This window comes from Lethenteron reissneri, unplaced genomic scaffold, assembly GCF_015708825.2.
Source record: "Lethenteron reissneri isolate LAM-NWPU_2019-01 unplaced genomic scaffold, ASM1570882v1 scaffold_1517, whole genome shotgun sequence".
NCBI classification, from domain to species: domain Eukaryota; kingdom Metazoa; phylum Chordata; class Hyperoartia; order Petromyzontiformes; family Petromyzontidae; genus Lethenteron; species Lethenteron reissneri.
In genome coordinates this window covers 73,437-91,265 of record NW_026891242.1, presented here as the reverse complement: position 1 = coordinate 91,265, position 17,829 = coordinate 73,437, and the positions used below count along the sequence as shown (strand labels likewise).

General features: G+C 47.5%; 2 protein-coding genes across 7 annotated transcripts; both read right to left on the bottom strand.

The window, feature by feature from the left end:
• LOC133362537 (uncharacterized) lies at positions 1-3,789 on the bottom strand. 5 transcript variants are annotated; one of them, XM_061581486.1, is made up of 3 exons: positions 3,608-3,789; positions 2,273-2,609; positions 1-214 (listed from the first exon to the last, which is right to left on the bottom strand). In XM_061581486.1, exons 2-3 carry the CDS (start codon positions 2,536-2,538, stop codon positions 199-201), a joined length of 282 nt encoding a protein of 93 aa, XP_061437470.1. In that variant the 5' UTR covers positions 2,539-2,609; positions 3,608-3,789; the 3' UTR covers positions 1-198. The 5 variants fall into 5 exon arrangements, with proteins under 5 accessions (XP_061437470.1, XP_061437471.1, XP_061437474.1 ...); XM_061581487.1 differs by having other exon boundaries at positions 2,273-2,575; XM_061581490.1 differs by having other exon boundaries at positions 2,273-2,569.
• A 1,401-nt stretch (positions 3,790-5,190) lies between these two features.
• On the bottom strand, positions 5,191-17,180 carry LOC133362530 (nuclear ubiquitous casein and cyclin-dependent kinase substrate 1-like). Of its 2 annotated transcripts, none has more exons than XM_061581478.1 (6): positions 16,963-17,180; positions 15,630-15,676; positions 14,454-14,628; positions 9,902-10,050; positions 8,664-8,969; positions 5,191-7,498 (listed from the first exon to the last, which is right to left on the bottom strand). In XM_061581478.1, the coding sequence occupies exons 1-6, from the start codon at positions 16,977-16,979 to the stop codon at positions 7,431-7,433; spliced, it is 762 nt and encodes a 253-aa protein (XP_061437462.1). In that variant the 5' UTR covers positions 16,980-17,180; the 3' UTR covers positions 5,191-7,430. The 2 variants fall into 2 exon arrangements, with proteins under 2 accessions (XP_061437462.1, XP_061437463.1); XM_061581479.1 differs by having other exon boundaries at positions 14,454-14,580.
• Between the last annotated feature and the right edge of the window lie 649 nt (positions 17,181-17,829).

Here is a 17,829-nt window from a genome sequence, read left to right as displayed (position 1 = left end):
CGTCTCCCTCGCCGACTCGCCGAGTGTTTGTGTTGTTGTTGTTGTTGGAAACGTCCCGACGTCAGATTGAAGCTTGGACGGGCGAGCCAAGGGAAGTTCCAGCAGCGGAAGAAACTCGTCACGTTGCAGACACCGAGTGACGCGTACCACGTGACAGAGACGCCAACTCCCACGTGCCCTTGAATGCCCCTTCTCGGTTTAAGCGGCGCCCGTTCTGCACGCACAAAAGTGTGATTTTGATGAAGAACGAACGAAGGTGCAACGAATAAATAGAACCCGGACGACGCCGTGGCAAATCGGAGTTCTGTCTGCTGCCAATTCTCGTCGGCATCTCTCGCGCAACGCGGATCGCACTGCGCGCGTTCCTCGTCCGTGCCGGCCACGCGGTTGATATCGGCAATAATGACGGAACGAGACACGGAGCGAGATAAAATAGCCGCCTCCTATAATTTACGCTTCAACTAAAAAACAAGTATAACCCGTAAAAACAAAGTTTTTCACTATAAATCCTTTATATGCGTGGCGGCTAGAGTCCTCTCGTCCTCTGGCTTGAGATGGCTGCCACCTATGGGTCAGATGATTGCATTGCACCATTAAGCAATTGGTAATTAAATATATTTTGTCCTAAAAACTGTGTGTCAGTGTGTGTGTCAGGCTGTCAGTGTGTGTGTCAGTGTGGCGAGGAGTGGTGGTGCAGCGGTTAGCGCGCTGCACTACGAACCCGGATCCCCGAGTTATATTCCCGCTCACGGCCAAAACCAGCGACGATTATCTGAACCGGCACTGCGCCTCCCCCGGGTCGACTCAGCCTCAAATGAGTACCTGGTGCGGTGTGTAAACATCGCCACTGGGGAGATAAAGGCGGCCGGGCGTGGTGCTGGCCTCCCACCCCCTCCTCCACCGTTCGGCCTTATAGGTGCTCGCTAACAGCACTTGCCCCAACAGCCTGTGCAGGCTACACGGGTGATCTTTGTCTTTGTGTCTTTGGCGCGCGCCCTCGTTGCCTGCGTCCCCGGAGACACTGCCTCCTCCTCCACGATCGGCGTCGTATTGCGCCTTTTGGCGTCATCTGGTCCAACCCATGTGAGACTAGGCTCTATGGAAAGCTGTCTCGGGTGTGGACCAATCAACTTCAAGGACAGTGCACATTATCAGAGTTATGTTCTTTTGTTTGTATTATGACTGCAGGTATTGTGGTCTATGCAAAAATGACTCCTCGTAAAAAGGTGTCAGTTTTGTTGCCAGATAGAAGGGAAAAAAACAATTATCATATTTTTACTGGCAAATGAGGTTCCCATGGAATAAAATAATTGTTTCCCTTCTACGTGAGTTTACCGAAAGAACCAAGAATATGAATCCCTGCAGTCACGAAAGCTTTAAATCGAAATGTAGCTTGACGTAATGTGTTCCTGTCTATTGCGTTTAGTAAACACAACGCACACACGCGTAGGAGACACCCGTGTCACTGTCATGCTATTGAAGGGACGTTTAATCTCTTAAACGTGAACACGAAAATCACCGACAGCAATAAACAACCAATAACACTGGTCAACAAAATATAGATAAACACATTGGCGATAGGGCAACACTCGGGCGGATAACGCATTGATGACACTGGTCAACACAAAAAAAAAATGCTGGCCTGGACTTTTGCAGCTGTTTTAGACATCTCATTTTGATGCTATCGGCATTCCCCATTTTCATTGATTTTACCCGAAATTAACTCTGTCACTTATGATTGCAAGTTGTTGCGAGTCAGTGACTGCTTTAGTGTTACAATACGGTGCTGTATTTTTAGGATAGTGCGTTTATGACCAGTGTCATAATCAACGGGCCGCTGACGACGTCCCCTCCTCTCTACAGTTCGGGAACCCGCCGTGGGAACGGGGAACTTGCGGCTCTCACGGCCACCAACCTCCCGTCGTCGTCGCGAGGCAGTCGCCAAACGAGACTCATGCTGAGGGGGGCCCCCCGGGGGGCCGAGCCCCCCCTCTGGCCGTCCCCGCTCTCCCGCGCCCTCCGCTTCCGAAGGGACTCGCCAGCCCCACGTCACCTACGCCCCTCGTGACCCGCCGCAGCCTCTCCGTGACCCGGCTCCACCACCCCGAGCCCTCCCTCCCCCCCCCTCCCTTCTCCCCCCCCCTCCCCCCCCGCGCTCCCCCGAACCTCCCACTGCAATCCCCCCCTGTGTGCGCGCAGCCCCTCTCCTCCTAGGTTCCTGGCGTTCTCCCTCGGCGTGTGCGTCTGCCGTCGAAACGCCCGCCTCTCCCACCGCTCTCGCGAGTCCCACGAGTGACGCCCCGTGTCCACCGCTCTCGCTCTCCCGGCGCCCTCCGCCCCTCTCCCCCTCGCCGCCCCCCCCCCCCCAGCTCGCGCTCCGGGGCGCTCTCCGCCGCCGCTCTGCGGGGGGGCTCCCGCGGACGGCCTGGAGCGGCCCCCGAGGCCCGCGGACGGCCGTGCGAGCCGGTCCTCCGCCCTCCTGCCGCCTCCGCTGACGCCGCCGCGGCCGCCGCCGCCACCGCCGCCGGCTCGCTCCATGGCAGATCGCTGCGGCTTCTTGTCGTCGTTGCTGTTGCTGTTGAGGGTTGTGATGCAGCGAGAACAGCTCCCTGTATCATCACCACCACCACCAACCACCACCACCACCATCACCACCACCACCATCACCAACATCACCACCACCACCAACCATCACCATCATCACCACCATCATCACCATCACCACCATCACCAACCATCTCCACCATCACCACCATCACCAACCATCACAACCATCACCACCATCACCACCACCATCACAACCATCACCAACCATCACCACCATCCCCAACCATCACCACCATCACCACCACCACCACCACCAACCATCACCACCACCATCACCACCATCACCACCATCACCACCACCACCACCAACCATCACCAACCATCACCACCATCACCACCACCATCACAACCATCACCACCATCACCACCATCACCAACCATCACCACCATCACCACCACCATCACCACTACCACCACCAACCATCACCACCATCACCACCATCACCACCACCAACCATCACCAACCATCACCAACCATCACCACCATCACCACCACCATCACCACTACCATCACAACCATCACCAACCATCACCACCATCACCACCACCATCACCACCACCATCACAACCATCACTACCACCATCACCACCACCAACCATCACCACCATCACCACCACCATCACCACCATCACTACCATCACCAACCATCACCTACACGGGGGACCTTTGTCTGTGTATAGCTACTAACAGCACTTGCCCCTACAGCCTGCTAGAGGCTACACGGGGCACCTTTGTCTGTGTATAGGTGCTACTAACAGCACTTGCCCCTACAGCCTGCTAGAGGCTACACGGGCACCTTTGTCTGTGTATAGGTGCTACTAACAGCACTTGCCCCTACAGCCTGCTAGAGGCTACACGGGCACCTTTGTCTAAAGTCTCACTCTCGCAGTCACGGGGGGGGGGGGGGGTAGCAGCCCAGCCCCAGCCGGCCAAGGTGCGACCTCGGCCGGCTGAGCAATCTAGCCGAGACCGGTGGCACTCCCAGGGACTAGGCCTTACCGCAGGGCTCACCGGCGCAACGCTGCGTCGACGTCTTGGGGAGGGGGTCTTGAGTGATTTTCTCCGTCGTTGTGAGCTCACACACTCAACAATGTCCTCGTGTGGAGTGCAGCAGCAGCAGGAGGAGGAGGTCCGACGTCGCGTGCCGACACCTCGGGCAGGAGGCTGCAGGCAGCTGCGAACTCGTGAGATTGGCAGGGCGCGTTTATAATACGTAGTGCGGATAGGCGACCACGTGACGCGAGTGCGACTCGGATTCCGTAGAACTGATAAGACTGCGCGCTGCGCCGTAGACTCAACACTGCGGCTCAGCCGACGTTTCAGGTCCCCTGGGGGGCGTGCGAGTCACGTGGTGGGGTCTGTGACGTCACGGGGCACACGGCTGACTGTTCCACTCCTGCCAAGCTCGATAATATTTTTTATATTTTTTTATTTCTCGTCACATCTCTAACGTCTTAACAGGAGCTTCAAAACAGCAACATCGAGAGCGACAAGAGGTCAGTGTACTTCCAGGCTGGTTCACCAATGTGAAGATGTCACAGACACTAACGCTGGGAATTAACATTTAAAATTTGATTTAAAAAAATATTGCGCTTGGAGAATGCGGGAATCGATCCCACGTATCTTCTTCTTCTTGGTTCTTTCGGTAAAGTCACGTAGAAGGGAAATAATAAAATAATAAAAATAAAACATAATAAAATAATTCTCACGACGTTTCGGCCACAACGCAAGCAGCCGTCCTCAGGTGAAGACCAGGTCTGTCGAGGCGACAGAGTCTGAATGAAACAGCACACGAGCTTGGAGCATGTATATAAGCTGGGCGTCTTGACAAAGGAATTTGCATATCAAGATGAATTTAGCATATTTATGGCAAATGCAGGAATGTGATTAGTGCTACATATGCCCGTGCATTATGCAGGATTAGCAGCATCAAAGGGAGAGGATATGGGAAATGCAGGAATGTGAATAGTGCTAATTCATCATCAAAGGAAGGGGGTAGGGGTAGCATTAATCAAGGGAAGGAGTGTTAATAGTATGTAGCTGCAGTAACTAAAACCACCACGTAAACAACTAAAGTATAAACTACATAGCATCATCAGTATACTTACTATACTCTACAATAAGCTGAGTTACTAACAGTAAGTTATACATTACAATTCTACGTCGTAAAAATTATATAATATGCTACCATCTAAACTTTATTCTCTTACATCACACGAGTCTACACCGTACTATATACTGCCATAGACAAACCCAACATTAAATTACATACTGTATTGCTATAAACCACCCTATACCTTATACATTTTAATATAACACTATGTATTATTCTACCCACCCTAATGTGTATCACACTGCTATTTATTTACTATACAATTACGATACTATATATTACTTTGTTCATTGTATTAAGCATAGAGGATATGGGAAATGCAGGTATGTGAATAGTACTAATTCAGCATCAGCAGCTACATACTATTAACACACCTTCCCTTTATTAATGCTACCCCTATCCCCTCCCTTTGATGCTGAATTAGTTTAGAGAGACACGAAACTTTAGAGAGACACGAGTCGTATTGAGGAGGCACTCTGTTTTATTGTCGCCGTCACAGGCAACGATGCCAGGGTCAGGACAGCAACAGGCTGCTTGGCCAACAACGATGCAGACGATGCCGAAGGTGATGACGTAGACTTGTGCAGCTCCATGGATTCCACTCCAAACAACAACAACGACAAATTTCGATTTAAAGCTTTCGTGACTGCAGGGATTCATCTTCTTGGTTCTTTCGGTAAAGTCACGTAGAAAGAAAATAATACAAATAAAACATAAAATAATTCTCCACCTGAAGATGGCTGCTTGCGTTGTGGCCGAAACGTCGTGAGAATAATTTTGTTTTATTTTTATTATTTTATTATTTTCCTTCTACGTGAGTTTACCGAAAGAACCAAGAAGATGAATCCCTGCAGTCACGAAAGCTTTAAATCGAAATAAAATTATACAATTTTTTTAAAATTTACTTGCTGTGGTTTTCACACCTGACGATGATTGCTTGTGTTGCAGTCGAAAGGTCGTGAGAATTTAATTGGTTTATATTTTTATTACTTTATTATTTCCCTTCTACGTGACTTTACCCGAAAGAACCAAAAATATGAATCCTTGCAGTCACGAAAGCTTTAAAACAAACACTGCCGTTACCTGTGACTGCACTCATCTTACTTGTGTGTGTGTGTGCATTAAAACCTGGATTGTATTTCTGAGGGCAAGAGTTTGGAATGTCTTTTGGTAAAGGAGCACGAAGTCACATTGCATCCAGACCCCCTAAACCCTTCTAGATGCAAGTCAAAATTAACAAGTGCAATGTACAGGTTTCCCTCGCTGTCTGCGCTAGTAGAAGATGCGTTTCAAAAAGGGCACACAAAGCGACACCGCACAAGGATACAGCTGCCTGCCGAGTAGCGTGGACAGTACACACACACAATCTTGTCCTACATCCGAGCGCGTAGCCGCACGTGACTTAAGTGAAACCGCATCTCGCGAATTTTGGGTATGAACCGGCTTGCCCCATAAACAGCGCAAAATCGCACAAACAGGAAGCCGTATAATGCGAGGAGAATCTGTAGCTCTTCTCTCGCAGACGCAAACTTGGGCTGCGCGTCCTGGGAACACAATATCGGTGTGTAGCCGCAAGTTAATAGCTTCTTGGTTCTTTCGGTAAAGTCACGTAGAAGGGAAATCATAAAATAATAAAAATAAAACATAATAAAATACAATTCTCACGACGTTTCGGCCACAACGCAAGCAGAAGAACAGGTCTGTCGGAAAGACAGCGTCTGTCTTTCCGACAGACCTGTTCTTCACCTGTTCTTCTGCTTGCGTTGTGGCCAAAACGTCGTGAGAATTGTATTGTTTAATTTTTATTATTTTATTATTTCCATTCTACGTGACTTTACCGAAAGAACCAAGAAGATGAATCCCTGCAGTCACGAAAGCTTTTAATCGAAAGATAACAGCCGTTTGAATTTTGGGCCACGTCTTTAAATTTCAGGACAATGGGTTGAGAGTTGTGCAGTGAGGCCAGGATGAAAACATTTCTAGTCCGGCCAATATCTCGTGAAGTCATACAGAATTATAACCAGTCTTGCGTTAAAGTTTACACCAAACACTCGTGCTATATAACAATAAACTAAATGCAGAACGAAACTGCTCTACAGACTCTAACGAAAAGCATTAAAACTAAGTTATTCAGATGATTTTCATCCATGTGCTAACAAAAAACGTGCTATTGAATTGGAATAAAGGGCTTTCACTGTTAAACTGTGCCTCAGATTTCAGCCACGGCAGCTGAGGTTGTCTTCGGCGGTGGTTCAAGTCAGTCTAGCAGCCATGCTTTAGGCCGTGGCTGCAGGCAGCGAGCAGTCACCTCACAGCGGGCTGCGGCAATCTCTACGGTGGCAAGTCAGGTCGGCTTACAGCAGACCGCACCTATTGAGGCATGGCGGGTCTTGTATACGTTGAGTAATGGCAAGTTGAGTTGCACTTGGGCTGTCAGTGGTAGTAGCCCTTGGCGGTTGAATGGGTAAGTGCTTGTCCCAGACAAGGCCATGGTTCAGTGGCAAACCGTGGTAGTGCTCAGAGTTTGGAATGTATCACTCGCAGACCGTGGCAAGTGGAATGGCTTAGTGGCTGACTGGGACATGTCATGGCATGTTGAAAGAGTCAGTGGCTGGTGGCTGTGGCGGGCTGTGGTGGTCCATGGTGATCTGTGGTGATCTGTGGCGGGCTGTGGTGGTCCGTGGTGATCTGTGGTGATCCGTGGTGATTTCATGTTGAGTCAGGGTGGAGAGGCGTCAGCTTGGCTCGTTTCGAGAGGCCAAGATGCAAGGCCGGACCTGATGTGGTTAAAGGGGGGGGGGGGGTTAGGCTACGACAGTAACACACGTTAACTCACATTCTCAACGATTTTCTAAGTCGTCATTATTTCTGGTGACATGGAGGGGCCTTCGTTCATAGGTGGATAAACAAAGGACTGCAAACCATCGTGGGATTTTTCATCATTATTGTAAAGTTACTCTGAGGATTACACACACTTAGTTGCCACGTGACCATTGACTCCTCCAAAGTAAGTAGAAGAACGTCGTCATTTGGAGTCACAATTCGATGAAAAAAACATTCTCTTTTTGAAACTTTTTTAGTTTTTTCTGCTTCCTTTGAAGAGTTTTGTCTGCTCCATTAGCATTCCGCATACACACACTCAGACATGCTCTATCCACTGCGAGATGAAGGCCTCTCCGAAGCTGCCGCCATCCCTCACGCTCGCACAACAATGAATCTAGCACACACACTCGGATATCCTCGCTCCGTCGACCCCGCAAGTGGACGTGTTCCCACTCCGCCGTGAGTGTCGCTCACGGCGAGGTAGCAACACTCGGCACTGCCAGGTGCAGACCATCTCGCGCTCTCACACCTACATCACCCGGAGAGCTACGGTGGTCATCACTCATCAAGGCCTCGATACAGAGACGTTGCTTTCTCTGTGTGCCTATGTTTGTTCCCTCTCTCTATGTATCTCTGTGATATCTGTCTGCTTATATGTCTGTCTATATGTTTCTGGTTCTGTGTTTTTATCTCTCTCTCTCAAATGTAGTATTCTCAGGAAGAACATAATCAACCAGGTAGGGTGTAGACTGTTATGTTATCCGACTCTCTGTTGTATTACATTCCATTTCTAAGTATACTAGATTTGTGTTTCTATTTCATTTATTCCTGATGATGATTGCTTGTGTTGCAATCGAAACGTCGTATGCTAGTATTTAATTTATTACTTTCTCTTTATACGTGACTTTACCGAAAGAACCAAAGAGTCATTCCTGCAGTCACGAAAGCTCCAAATTAAGATTGTACTTAGCAGGCTCAAATCCCTGCTTAGCTTCCTAGACAGACCCAGTGGAGGTGAGGCACATCCATGGATGGTTTCATCGTGGGAAAACGTGAAAGGCGTGCGAGTTAGAAACACGTGCGCTTGTGCCGGCCGTGGTTTCGATGCTTTGTCCTTACCTGGAGGAACCCACTTGGGTAGAGGCGATGCGGTGGCACGATCCGCGACGCCGGCTTCGTTGAACGCGGGCGGGGGGAGGCGCTTCGCTGATTGCCGAGGGGCAGGATCTGGCCCGACATCCGCCCCGGCTCCACGCGCCGCGCCCGTTGTTCTGCTGCCCCTGGCCACGGCGGCTTTGCTCCCTCTCCTGTTGGCGGTGGCGGCGGTGACCCTAGGCACCTTGAACTTCCAGAAGGGCTTCTTGTGGTCGCTGTCATCGCTGTCGGACTTCCCAGCGGACTCCGAGGACTCGCCCGTCTCGTTGTCTGTCGTGTTTTAGACAACATGTGATTACCCGTCGTCGTCGTGGTCGCTGCATTGTGGACACTGTTGTTTCATATTTCTGATCGGTCAGAATTACTTTACCAAATAAAAGCAAGTATTCCAATGTGGTCATGGCACGTATTGAATGTTTGCCAAATATTACTATTGAAAAAATTTTTTTTGGGAACAATACAGTCGTAGTGATAGTGCTACAGAGTCAACTGAAGCTTCAAATCAAGATTTTATCTCGACTTTGAAAAATCAATAAAGAATACGATACGATTTAGGAAAAAGCCAGCAGGAGACTGCTGTGTGGTTTGAACAGAGGGCAACACATGAGCATCCTCAGTGGCCTGGCACTGCCATGCAAAACTAAACAACTTTGTGTCATCAGGTAAGGCCCACTGAGCCAAATGTCTCTTCTTCAGAAGCGACTTGGCTATCACAAATGGTAGCTCAAGAAAGTGAGCAATTATCACGTGGAGATGTATCGCGGCGAAATATTCTAAATGTAGAGGGAAAACTGGAGGACCCGAAGAAAAATCCACGTGACCACGGGGAGAGACACGCAAACTCCAAATATACAGCAGCAGGCGTCAGGGTCGGGATCGAACGCACGACCTTCTGTACACCAGACGAGGAAGTGAAACATCTCCTAGCCACCGTACAAACACATAGATTCCCCGTACAGCCATTCAGAGGCTGTTGTGGCAGCTGCCGTGAGCGAGCACGTATGAAGGTCGGCACGGCATACATGGGGGTGGATGGCCAGCACCACGCCTGGAATTGCACCAAGTACTCATTTGAGGCTGAGTCGACCTCGGAGAGGCCCAGGACTGGTTCATATAATCGTTACTGGTGTTGGCAGTGAGCATCATACATGTCCACACACGTGCAAACATACAGAAAGCCACAAATCTGTAGAGTCTCATACCGGGTGGGTCGTCCGTGTTGACGGTGGCACTGCCCACGGCTTCCTGTGAACTCTCCCGCGAAGACGCCGCCACTTCCGTCTGATCACCAGCGAGGGCAAGGACCTCCTTGAGCTCCCTCTCAAAGAGACGCTCGTCGTCCAGGGACGGTCTGCGCAGAGTGGCGCAAAGTGCGATTGCAAACGACGACAATGCACAGAGGTTGGTGTGGGCAGTGCAATCTTCTTTTCTTCTTATATATAAGAGTCTCCGCGCGCTTGCGGGGGATTTGGCTCTTGGACGGTGGGCTTCACATAGAAATAAAATTGGCAGGCGGCACGCCCTAAGCCCCGCGGTGGGAATAGGCTATTCCGTTTCCCCATCCGTAAAGTTTAAAGTTGTTTAATTAACACATTTGTGCGGTTTCTATTATTAATTACTTACTTATTGCTCGACATCGACCGTACCAACTGACGCCAATTGCGTGGGGGGGGGGGGTAGACACTGCCAAGTGATGCGCGTTCGCACGAGCTCATTTCCTTTTACGCGTTTTACAGCAGGCAAGACGTACATACGTAACTCTGCGGACATTTCTTCACAGTGTCATGTCCTCTTCGCCCCCCCCCCCCCCCAACACGATGCGTCCACTTTATACTACAGACTCCGTAGATAATAATATTTTACTGCTTACATACCATTATTCTTGCACGGGCGGGGGATGCTGGGGGGGGGGGGGGGGTAGCGGCCCAGCCCCTAGCCTGGCAACGTGCCAACTCCGCCGCCTCGCCAATGTAGGCCAGGACGGGGGCTAAGCATGGCACAAGGCCTCAACACGCCTATGCTAAGTACAGAGTTCCTTGCTTCTTACGCTAACAACTCAAGTCCATTGTTTACTATTGTTAAACACATTAGTTTACAAACATTACAATAATAATGTTTGTGTGCTGATAAAAAATATGCTTAATTGCTTAATATTATGAAACAAATACGTTGCCAGATATTACTATATATATATCTTTGTGTGCACATACCAACTCTGGTTCATTGTTTATCTTTCATTTACACTTATCTCTGCTTATTTCTTAAATGCATCTCTATTGTTTCCATCGCTCACGTCACGCTATTTACTCATACGTAGTACTGCGATACTGATAGCTGTGCCATCATCGGGGATTGTTGTGCCCATCGATGTGTGTGTATGAGTCCACGTGTGTGTCTTTGAGTCCATATGTTTGTGCGTGTAGAGCCATGCGTGTCTTTAACTCCATGTCTGTCTTTTTCGAACGGACAACGCCCGATGTGTGTGTGTACGTCAAAGTGTTTGTGTGTGTGTGTCAGTCCAAGTGTGCGTGTAAGTCCATTTGTGTGCGTATCAGTAGCTGTGTGTGTGTTAGTCCATGTGTGTGTGTGTTAGTCCATGTGTGTGTGTGTTAGTCGATGTGTGTGCATGGCTCCATCTGAGTGTGTATGTGTATTCGTGTGTCTATGTGTGTCAGTCGATGTGTATGTGTGTGTTAGTCCATATGTGTGTGTGTGTAAGTCCACATGTGTGTGTAAGTCCATACATGTGTGTGTGTCTCACTCGATGTGTGTGTGTAAGTCAGTGCGCGTGTGTGAGTCGACATGTGTGTGTTAATCCATGTGTGTGTCAGTCTATGTATGTGTGTAAATACATGTGTGTGTAAGTACATGTGTGTGTAAGTACATGTGTGTGTAAGTACATGTGTGTGTAAGTACATGTGTGTGGGGAGCGGTAGTGTAGCGGTTAGCGCGCTGCGCTATGAACCTGGCGACCCGGGTTCGATTCCCGCTCACGGCTAACACCAGTGACGATTATCTGAAACGGTCCTGGGCCTCCCCTAGGTCGACTCAGCCTTAAATGAGTACCTGGTGCGGTGTGTAAACATCGCCACTGGGGAGACAAAGGCGGTCGGGCGTGGTGCTGGCCACCTACCCCCTCATGTACCGTTCCGGCCTTCATAGGTGCTCATTAACAGCACTTGCCCCTACAGTCTGTTAAGGCTATACGGGGGATCTTTGTTTATGTCAATGTGTGTGTTAGTGCACGTATGTCTGTGTGTGATTCCATGTGTGTGTGTCTGAGTCGCTGTATGTGTGTACGTCCATATATGTGTGTGTAACTCCATGTGGGTGTATCTAAAGTGGATGTCTATGCGTGTGTGAGTCCATATGTATGTGTGCGTCAGTCCATGTGTGTGTGTCTTAGTCCATATGTGTGTGTGTGTGTAAGTACACCCAATTCAAGAGCCGAATGGCTCACAGGGCTATACCTAATAAATGAACTTGAACTTTAAATGTGTGTTTACGTCAATGTGTGTGTGTCAGTCCACGTATGTCTGTGTGTGAGTCGGTGTGTATGTGTGTGTGTGAGTCCCTGTATGTGTGTACGTCGATATGTCTGTGTAACTCCACGTGTGTATGTCAAGTGTGTGTGAGTCCATATATGTGTGTAAGTCGATGTGTTTGTGTGAGTCGATATATGTGTGCGTCTCAGCCCATGTGCGTGTGTGTTAGTCGCTTTGTGTGCGTTGCTCCTTGTGAGTAAGTGTAAGTCCATTTCTTTGCGTGTCTGTAGGTCCATGTGTGCGTGCGAGTGAATGTATGTGGTTTATTGACCTGCTCAAGGCCTATGATACCATCAGTAGGCCTGGCCTCTGGGTTGTTCTTCGTGCTTTCGGAGTCCCTCACCCTTTGCTCACGATCCTTAGGACCTTCATGATGGTGAGCGGCCCCACGTCAAACTACGTGGCCGTCAGTCAGAGCCATTCCCTCTACACCTTGGGGTGTGACAGGGATGTCCTCTGGCTCCCACATTATTTTACATATCTTTTGACCACGTAGTTCGTGAAGCCTTCAGTGACCTATACCGGTGGAATTACCATATGGTACAGATACAATAAGAGGCTGATCGACGCCCGGGTGCGGTCAAGGGATGCCTCCCTATTGCTCAACCATGTTATGTATGCCGATGCTCTGGTGATTGCTGCTCACTGCTGCTGAACCTGGAGCTTGTCACTAAGAGGTGGGGCCTCACCATCAGCCCCACCAAAACTAACCATCTGCCTGGGTATTTTATACCATCGAACAATCCAGCCCCACAACTCACAATTGGTGATGCGGCAGTTGTGGAGAGTTGGAGAGATTCCCATACCTGGCCAGTGTGCTCATGACCGGCTCCGGTTTGACAGCAGAGGTCTCACTCCAAATTAGTCGGGCGCCATTATCTTTTCATCGGCTGCGTAACGCTGTGTGGAAGCTACCTGGTCTCTCGCTCCGCATGAAGCACCAGGTCTTCTCAGCCACGGTAATTCCCTCCCTTCTCTACGCTTGCAAAACATGCACCCCCCTAATAGAACATCTTCGCCGGCTACAAACATTTAGGCTGGCCTGCTAACGATACATCCTGCACTTAACCATATGTGTGTGTGCATCTAAGTCGATGTGTTTCTATGTGTGTAGGTCGATGTCTGTGTGTAAGTCTACATGTGTGTCTGCCTTTTTCGCCCGGGCAACGCCGGGTACTTACCGCTAGTAATGTTATAAATAAGAGGTTGCTACATAACATGATGGAGCAGCTGGAAGGAGTGAATCCAAACTAGGCATGGAAGGAATTTCCCTCCTGATGGTTTCATGAATTGCCATGATTTAGGATTGCAATTCGGCTCAAGAATCTGTTCTTTCGTTACCATTGCAGTGGCTGTCGGAAGCAACTGCGAATCCATGAGATGCAATAGAAACAATACAAACAACGCTGACTTGTAAAACAATGACGAGGCGATGCACTCCATCTGGTGAGCGTCTCTAAGGGACATGCATTTACATCATGTCATGACGTAACGGCACAATAATAGTAATGTAGTAGTGTGTAGTGTATAGCAGTATAGTGTAGTGTATAGTAGTGTAGTGTATAGTGTAGTGTATAGTAGTGTAGTGTCTAGTAGTGTATAGTGTAGTGTATAGTAGTGTACAGTGTAGTGTATAGTAGTGTATAGTGTAGTGTATAGTAGTGTACAGTGGAGTGTATAGTGTAGTGTATAGTAGTGTAGTGTATAGTAGTGTAGTGTCTAGTAGTGTATAGTGTAGTGTATAGTAGAGTAGTGTATAGTGTAGTGTATAGTAGTGTAGTGTATAGTAGTGTACAGTGTAGTGTATAGTAGTGTAGTGTATAGTAGAGTAGTGTATAGTGTAGTGTATAGTAGTGTAGTGTATAGTGTAGTGTATAGTAGTGTACAGTGTAGTGTATAGTGTAGTGTATAGTAGTGTAGTGTATAGTAGTGTAGTGTATAGTAGTGTATAGTGTAGTGTATAGTAGTGTAGTGTATAGTAGAGTAGTGTATAGTGTAGTGTATAGTAGTGTAGTGTATAGTAGTGTAGTGTATAGTAGTGTAGTGTATAGTAGAGTAGTGTATAGTGTAGTGTATAGTAGAGTAGTGTATAGTGTAGTGTATAGTAGAGTAGTGTATAGTGTAGTGTATAGTAGAGTAGTGTACAGTGTAGTGTCTAGTAGTGTATAGTGTAGTGTATAGTAGTGTACAGTGTAGTGTATAGTATTACCTTCCGTCTCTTGCTGTTCCTGCTGCTGTGTTCAAGGCCGTGACTTGACGGGACTTCTTGGTTCCGCTCAAGGCCTTCTTTGCAGGCTTTGCCTTGTCGCCATTTTCATCGTCAGAATTGGTCACCGCTTGAGACATTTTGCTTGGCGGAAGAGAGGCCGATGAGAAGTCACCGTCTGTGGCGATGCAACACGCACACACATTGACGCGCGTACATCGCTGGGTTTGTTAAACCGATAACCATTTTCGGAATCAAATGGCGGTTATGAAAGTCGGGAATTGGCAATAGTTTACGGTGGGATTTTACTACCGGTGCAGAGGGCCTCCACAAGAGGGAGCTGAAAAGAGGAAATTGCCTACTCTCCCACGCTGCGCAGACACATTGGTAGAGGCGGCAAAGCGCCTCCTCGACCACACACAACCAAGCGCGGTGAACTCATTGACACCGCTGGGTGGAAGAGAGGTGGGGAGGGGATTTAAGAAACTTGCCACGCCGGGAAATGGAGTTGAACCAGCGGCTTCTGGATTGCAAGCCCACCGCGCTAACCACGGCAGCTCCCTTGCGGATGGATCTAATGCGATTTAACTTTGGTAATGAAATATGACTTCTAATCATTTAAATAAGCCAACGAGTCAACGACCATAATTACAATCATAACCATCACTACTGTCCACCACGTCGTCTGCCCATAACCATCATATGTATAGATACCAGAGGTGGGACAGTCATTGTTATGCAAGTCCAAGTCGAGTCTGAAGTAATCAAATTCATGACTCGAGTCTGACTCGAGTCCAAGTCACATGACTCGAGTCCACATCTCAGAGGTGGGACAAAGTCATTGTTATGCAAGTCCAAGTCGAGTCTGAAGTAATCAAATTCATGACTCGAGTCTGACTCGAGTCCAAGTCACATGACTCGAGTCCACATCTCAGAGGTGGGACAAAGTCATTGTTATGCAAGTCCAAGTCGAGTCTGAAGTAATCAAATTCATGACTCGAGTCTGACTCGAGTCCAAGTCACATGACTCGAGTCCACATCTCAGAGGTGGGACAAAGTCATTGTTATGCAAGTCCAAGTCGAGTCTGAAGTCATCAAATTCATGACTCGAGTCTGACTCGAGTCCAAGTCACATGACTCGAGTCCACACCTCTGATAGATACCTCACATTCTACTCACCGTCGTCTTCAAAGTCCTCAGGCTGAGTATAATCAAATTTCTTGATTCTGCAACACCAATCATTTGGATAAAAGAAAAACGACGAAAGATCAATTCAGGAATAACTCACATTACGTACATGGATTCACGGGCCCACTTGCTGTACTGCCAGGACACCAGTGCCACTGAATTACAATGACACAATGCAAAGCAAGTGCCATGGCAGTGCCTATCGATCTGCAAAGGCGGTTGTCAATCAGTGACATTGAGGCTGCATTGAAACTCGTTGTAATCGATGAACATGACACGTAGCCGGCCAACACTGTCCCAACTGATCCGATGTACCAATGTCATCAATTACACTATACACTACACTGTACACTACTAAACACTACTATACACTACACTATATTACTAGACACTACACTACTATATACTACACTACTATACACTACACTATACACTACACTATACACTACACTACTATATACACTACACTACTATACACTACACTACTATACACTACACTATACACTACTATATACACTACACTACTATACACTACTATACACTACACTATACACTACACTATACACTACTATATACACTACACTACTATACACTACACTGCTATACACTACACACTACACTATACACTACACAACTATACAGTACACTACTATACACTACAATACACTATACTACTATACACTACTGTACACTATACTACTACACTATACACTATGCTATACACTATACACACTACTATACACTATGCACTACACTACTACACTATACTACTAAACACTACACTACTACACACACTCGTGCTGTACTAGTACACTACACTATACTACTATACACTACACTACTATACACTACTACACTATACTACTACACTACACACACTCGTGCTGTACTAGTACACTACTATACACTACACTACTGTACACTGCACTATACACTACTACACTATAATACACTACTATACACTATACTACTACACTATACACTATAATACTACTACACTACACACACTCGTGCTGTACTAGTACACTACTCTACACTACACTACTATACACTACACTACTATACACTACACTACTATACACTACACTATACACTACACTACTATACACTACACTACTATACACTACACTATACACTACACACACTCGTGCTGTACTAGTGACGAATTGGCCACGTTCTGTTCACGTGACCACCCCCTCACCAGTTGCCGTGTCGGGTGGTGGCGAGTTTAGCGACACAACATTTACACATTGACGCGATCTGCCCCCCCCCCCAACAACAAACTCCCTTTCTGTATGAAACAGCCACAGAGCCACTCACGCACCTGAGTAACCTCGGCATGTCAATTGAAGTCTCACACCCCCCAATACAACAACCACAAGCCACCAACGAGCAATAAAACTAAAAAAAAACACGCGGATAAGAGCCGCGATGACGTCGATAACAACAACGATGAGGGATTTCCCTCAAACGTGAGGGAAGTGAACGCCAACTTTGTATAACTGTGAAGTTGTATCAAGTTAAACTTTTGTCGATTAACGCGAATTACCGAGTTTGGCGCGAAGCCAGATTTGCAAAGCGCACGAGGGGGACGAAGCCGCTGATTCCTCGCAGCCAGTTTCGTCACGACGCCGATTGTGGTGGTGGTGGTCACGATGCAATAATAAAAACGACTTACGTTTACAATATTGTAAGTATGGGTTTAATATCGTTTAAAATGTGTACAATTAAATAATGTATTTATTAGGGGAGGCAGGGAGGGGTGTTTTAAGATATAAATGTTGTGGATTGCGTCAAGGCAGAGAAGATGGGTGAATGTGTTAACGAATGCGGCAGGCGAATGATCGGTTGGCAGCGTCTTTTCCGCGGGGGGTTGTGGGTCACGTGGTGTCACCCCCCCCCCCCCCGGCTTTCGTGATTGGGTGGGTGGGTGGAGGGTGAATTTTGACTTTAAACTTTAATATTCTTGGTTCTTACAGGTAAAGTCACGGAGATGGAAAATAAATAATAAAAATAATTAAATTACATTTTAATTAAAAATAATAAGTTTGAAGTCTAAATAATAAATTGGGTGTTTTGCTTTTATTATTTTTTAATTAATGATACTTTTAAATTTTTTTACTTTATATATTCGTGACTTTACAAAAAGAACCAAAAATTTGAATTCCTGCAGTCACGAAAGTTTAAGTCA

Coding starts and splice junctions, on each gene's coding strand:
- LOC133362537 (XM_061581486.1), bottom strand. CDS start 2,538: ATGGAGCGAGCCGGCGGCGGTGGCGGCGGCGGCCGCGGCGGCGTCAGC.
- LOC133362530 (XM_061581478.1), bottom strand. Junction 10,051..14,453: donor GGAACAGCAAGAGACGGAAG/GTAATACTATAC, acceptor CACTCTGCGCAG/ACCGTCCCTGGACGACGAGC. Junction 8,970..9,901: donor CAACACGGACGACCCACCCG/GTATGAGACTCT, acceptor AAAACACGACAG/ACAACGAGACGGGCGAGTCC.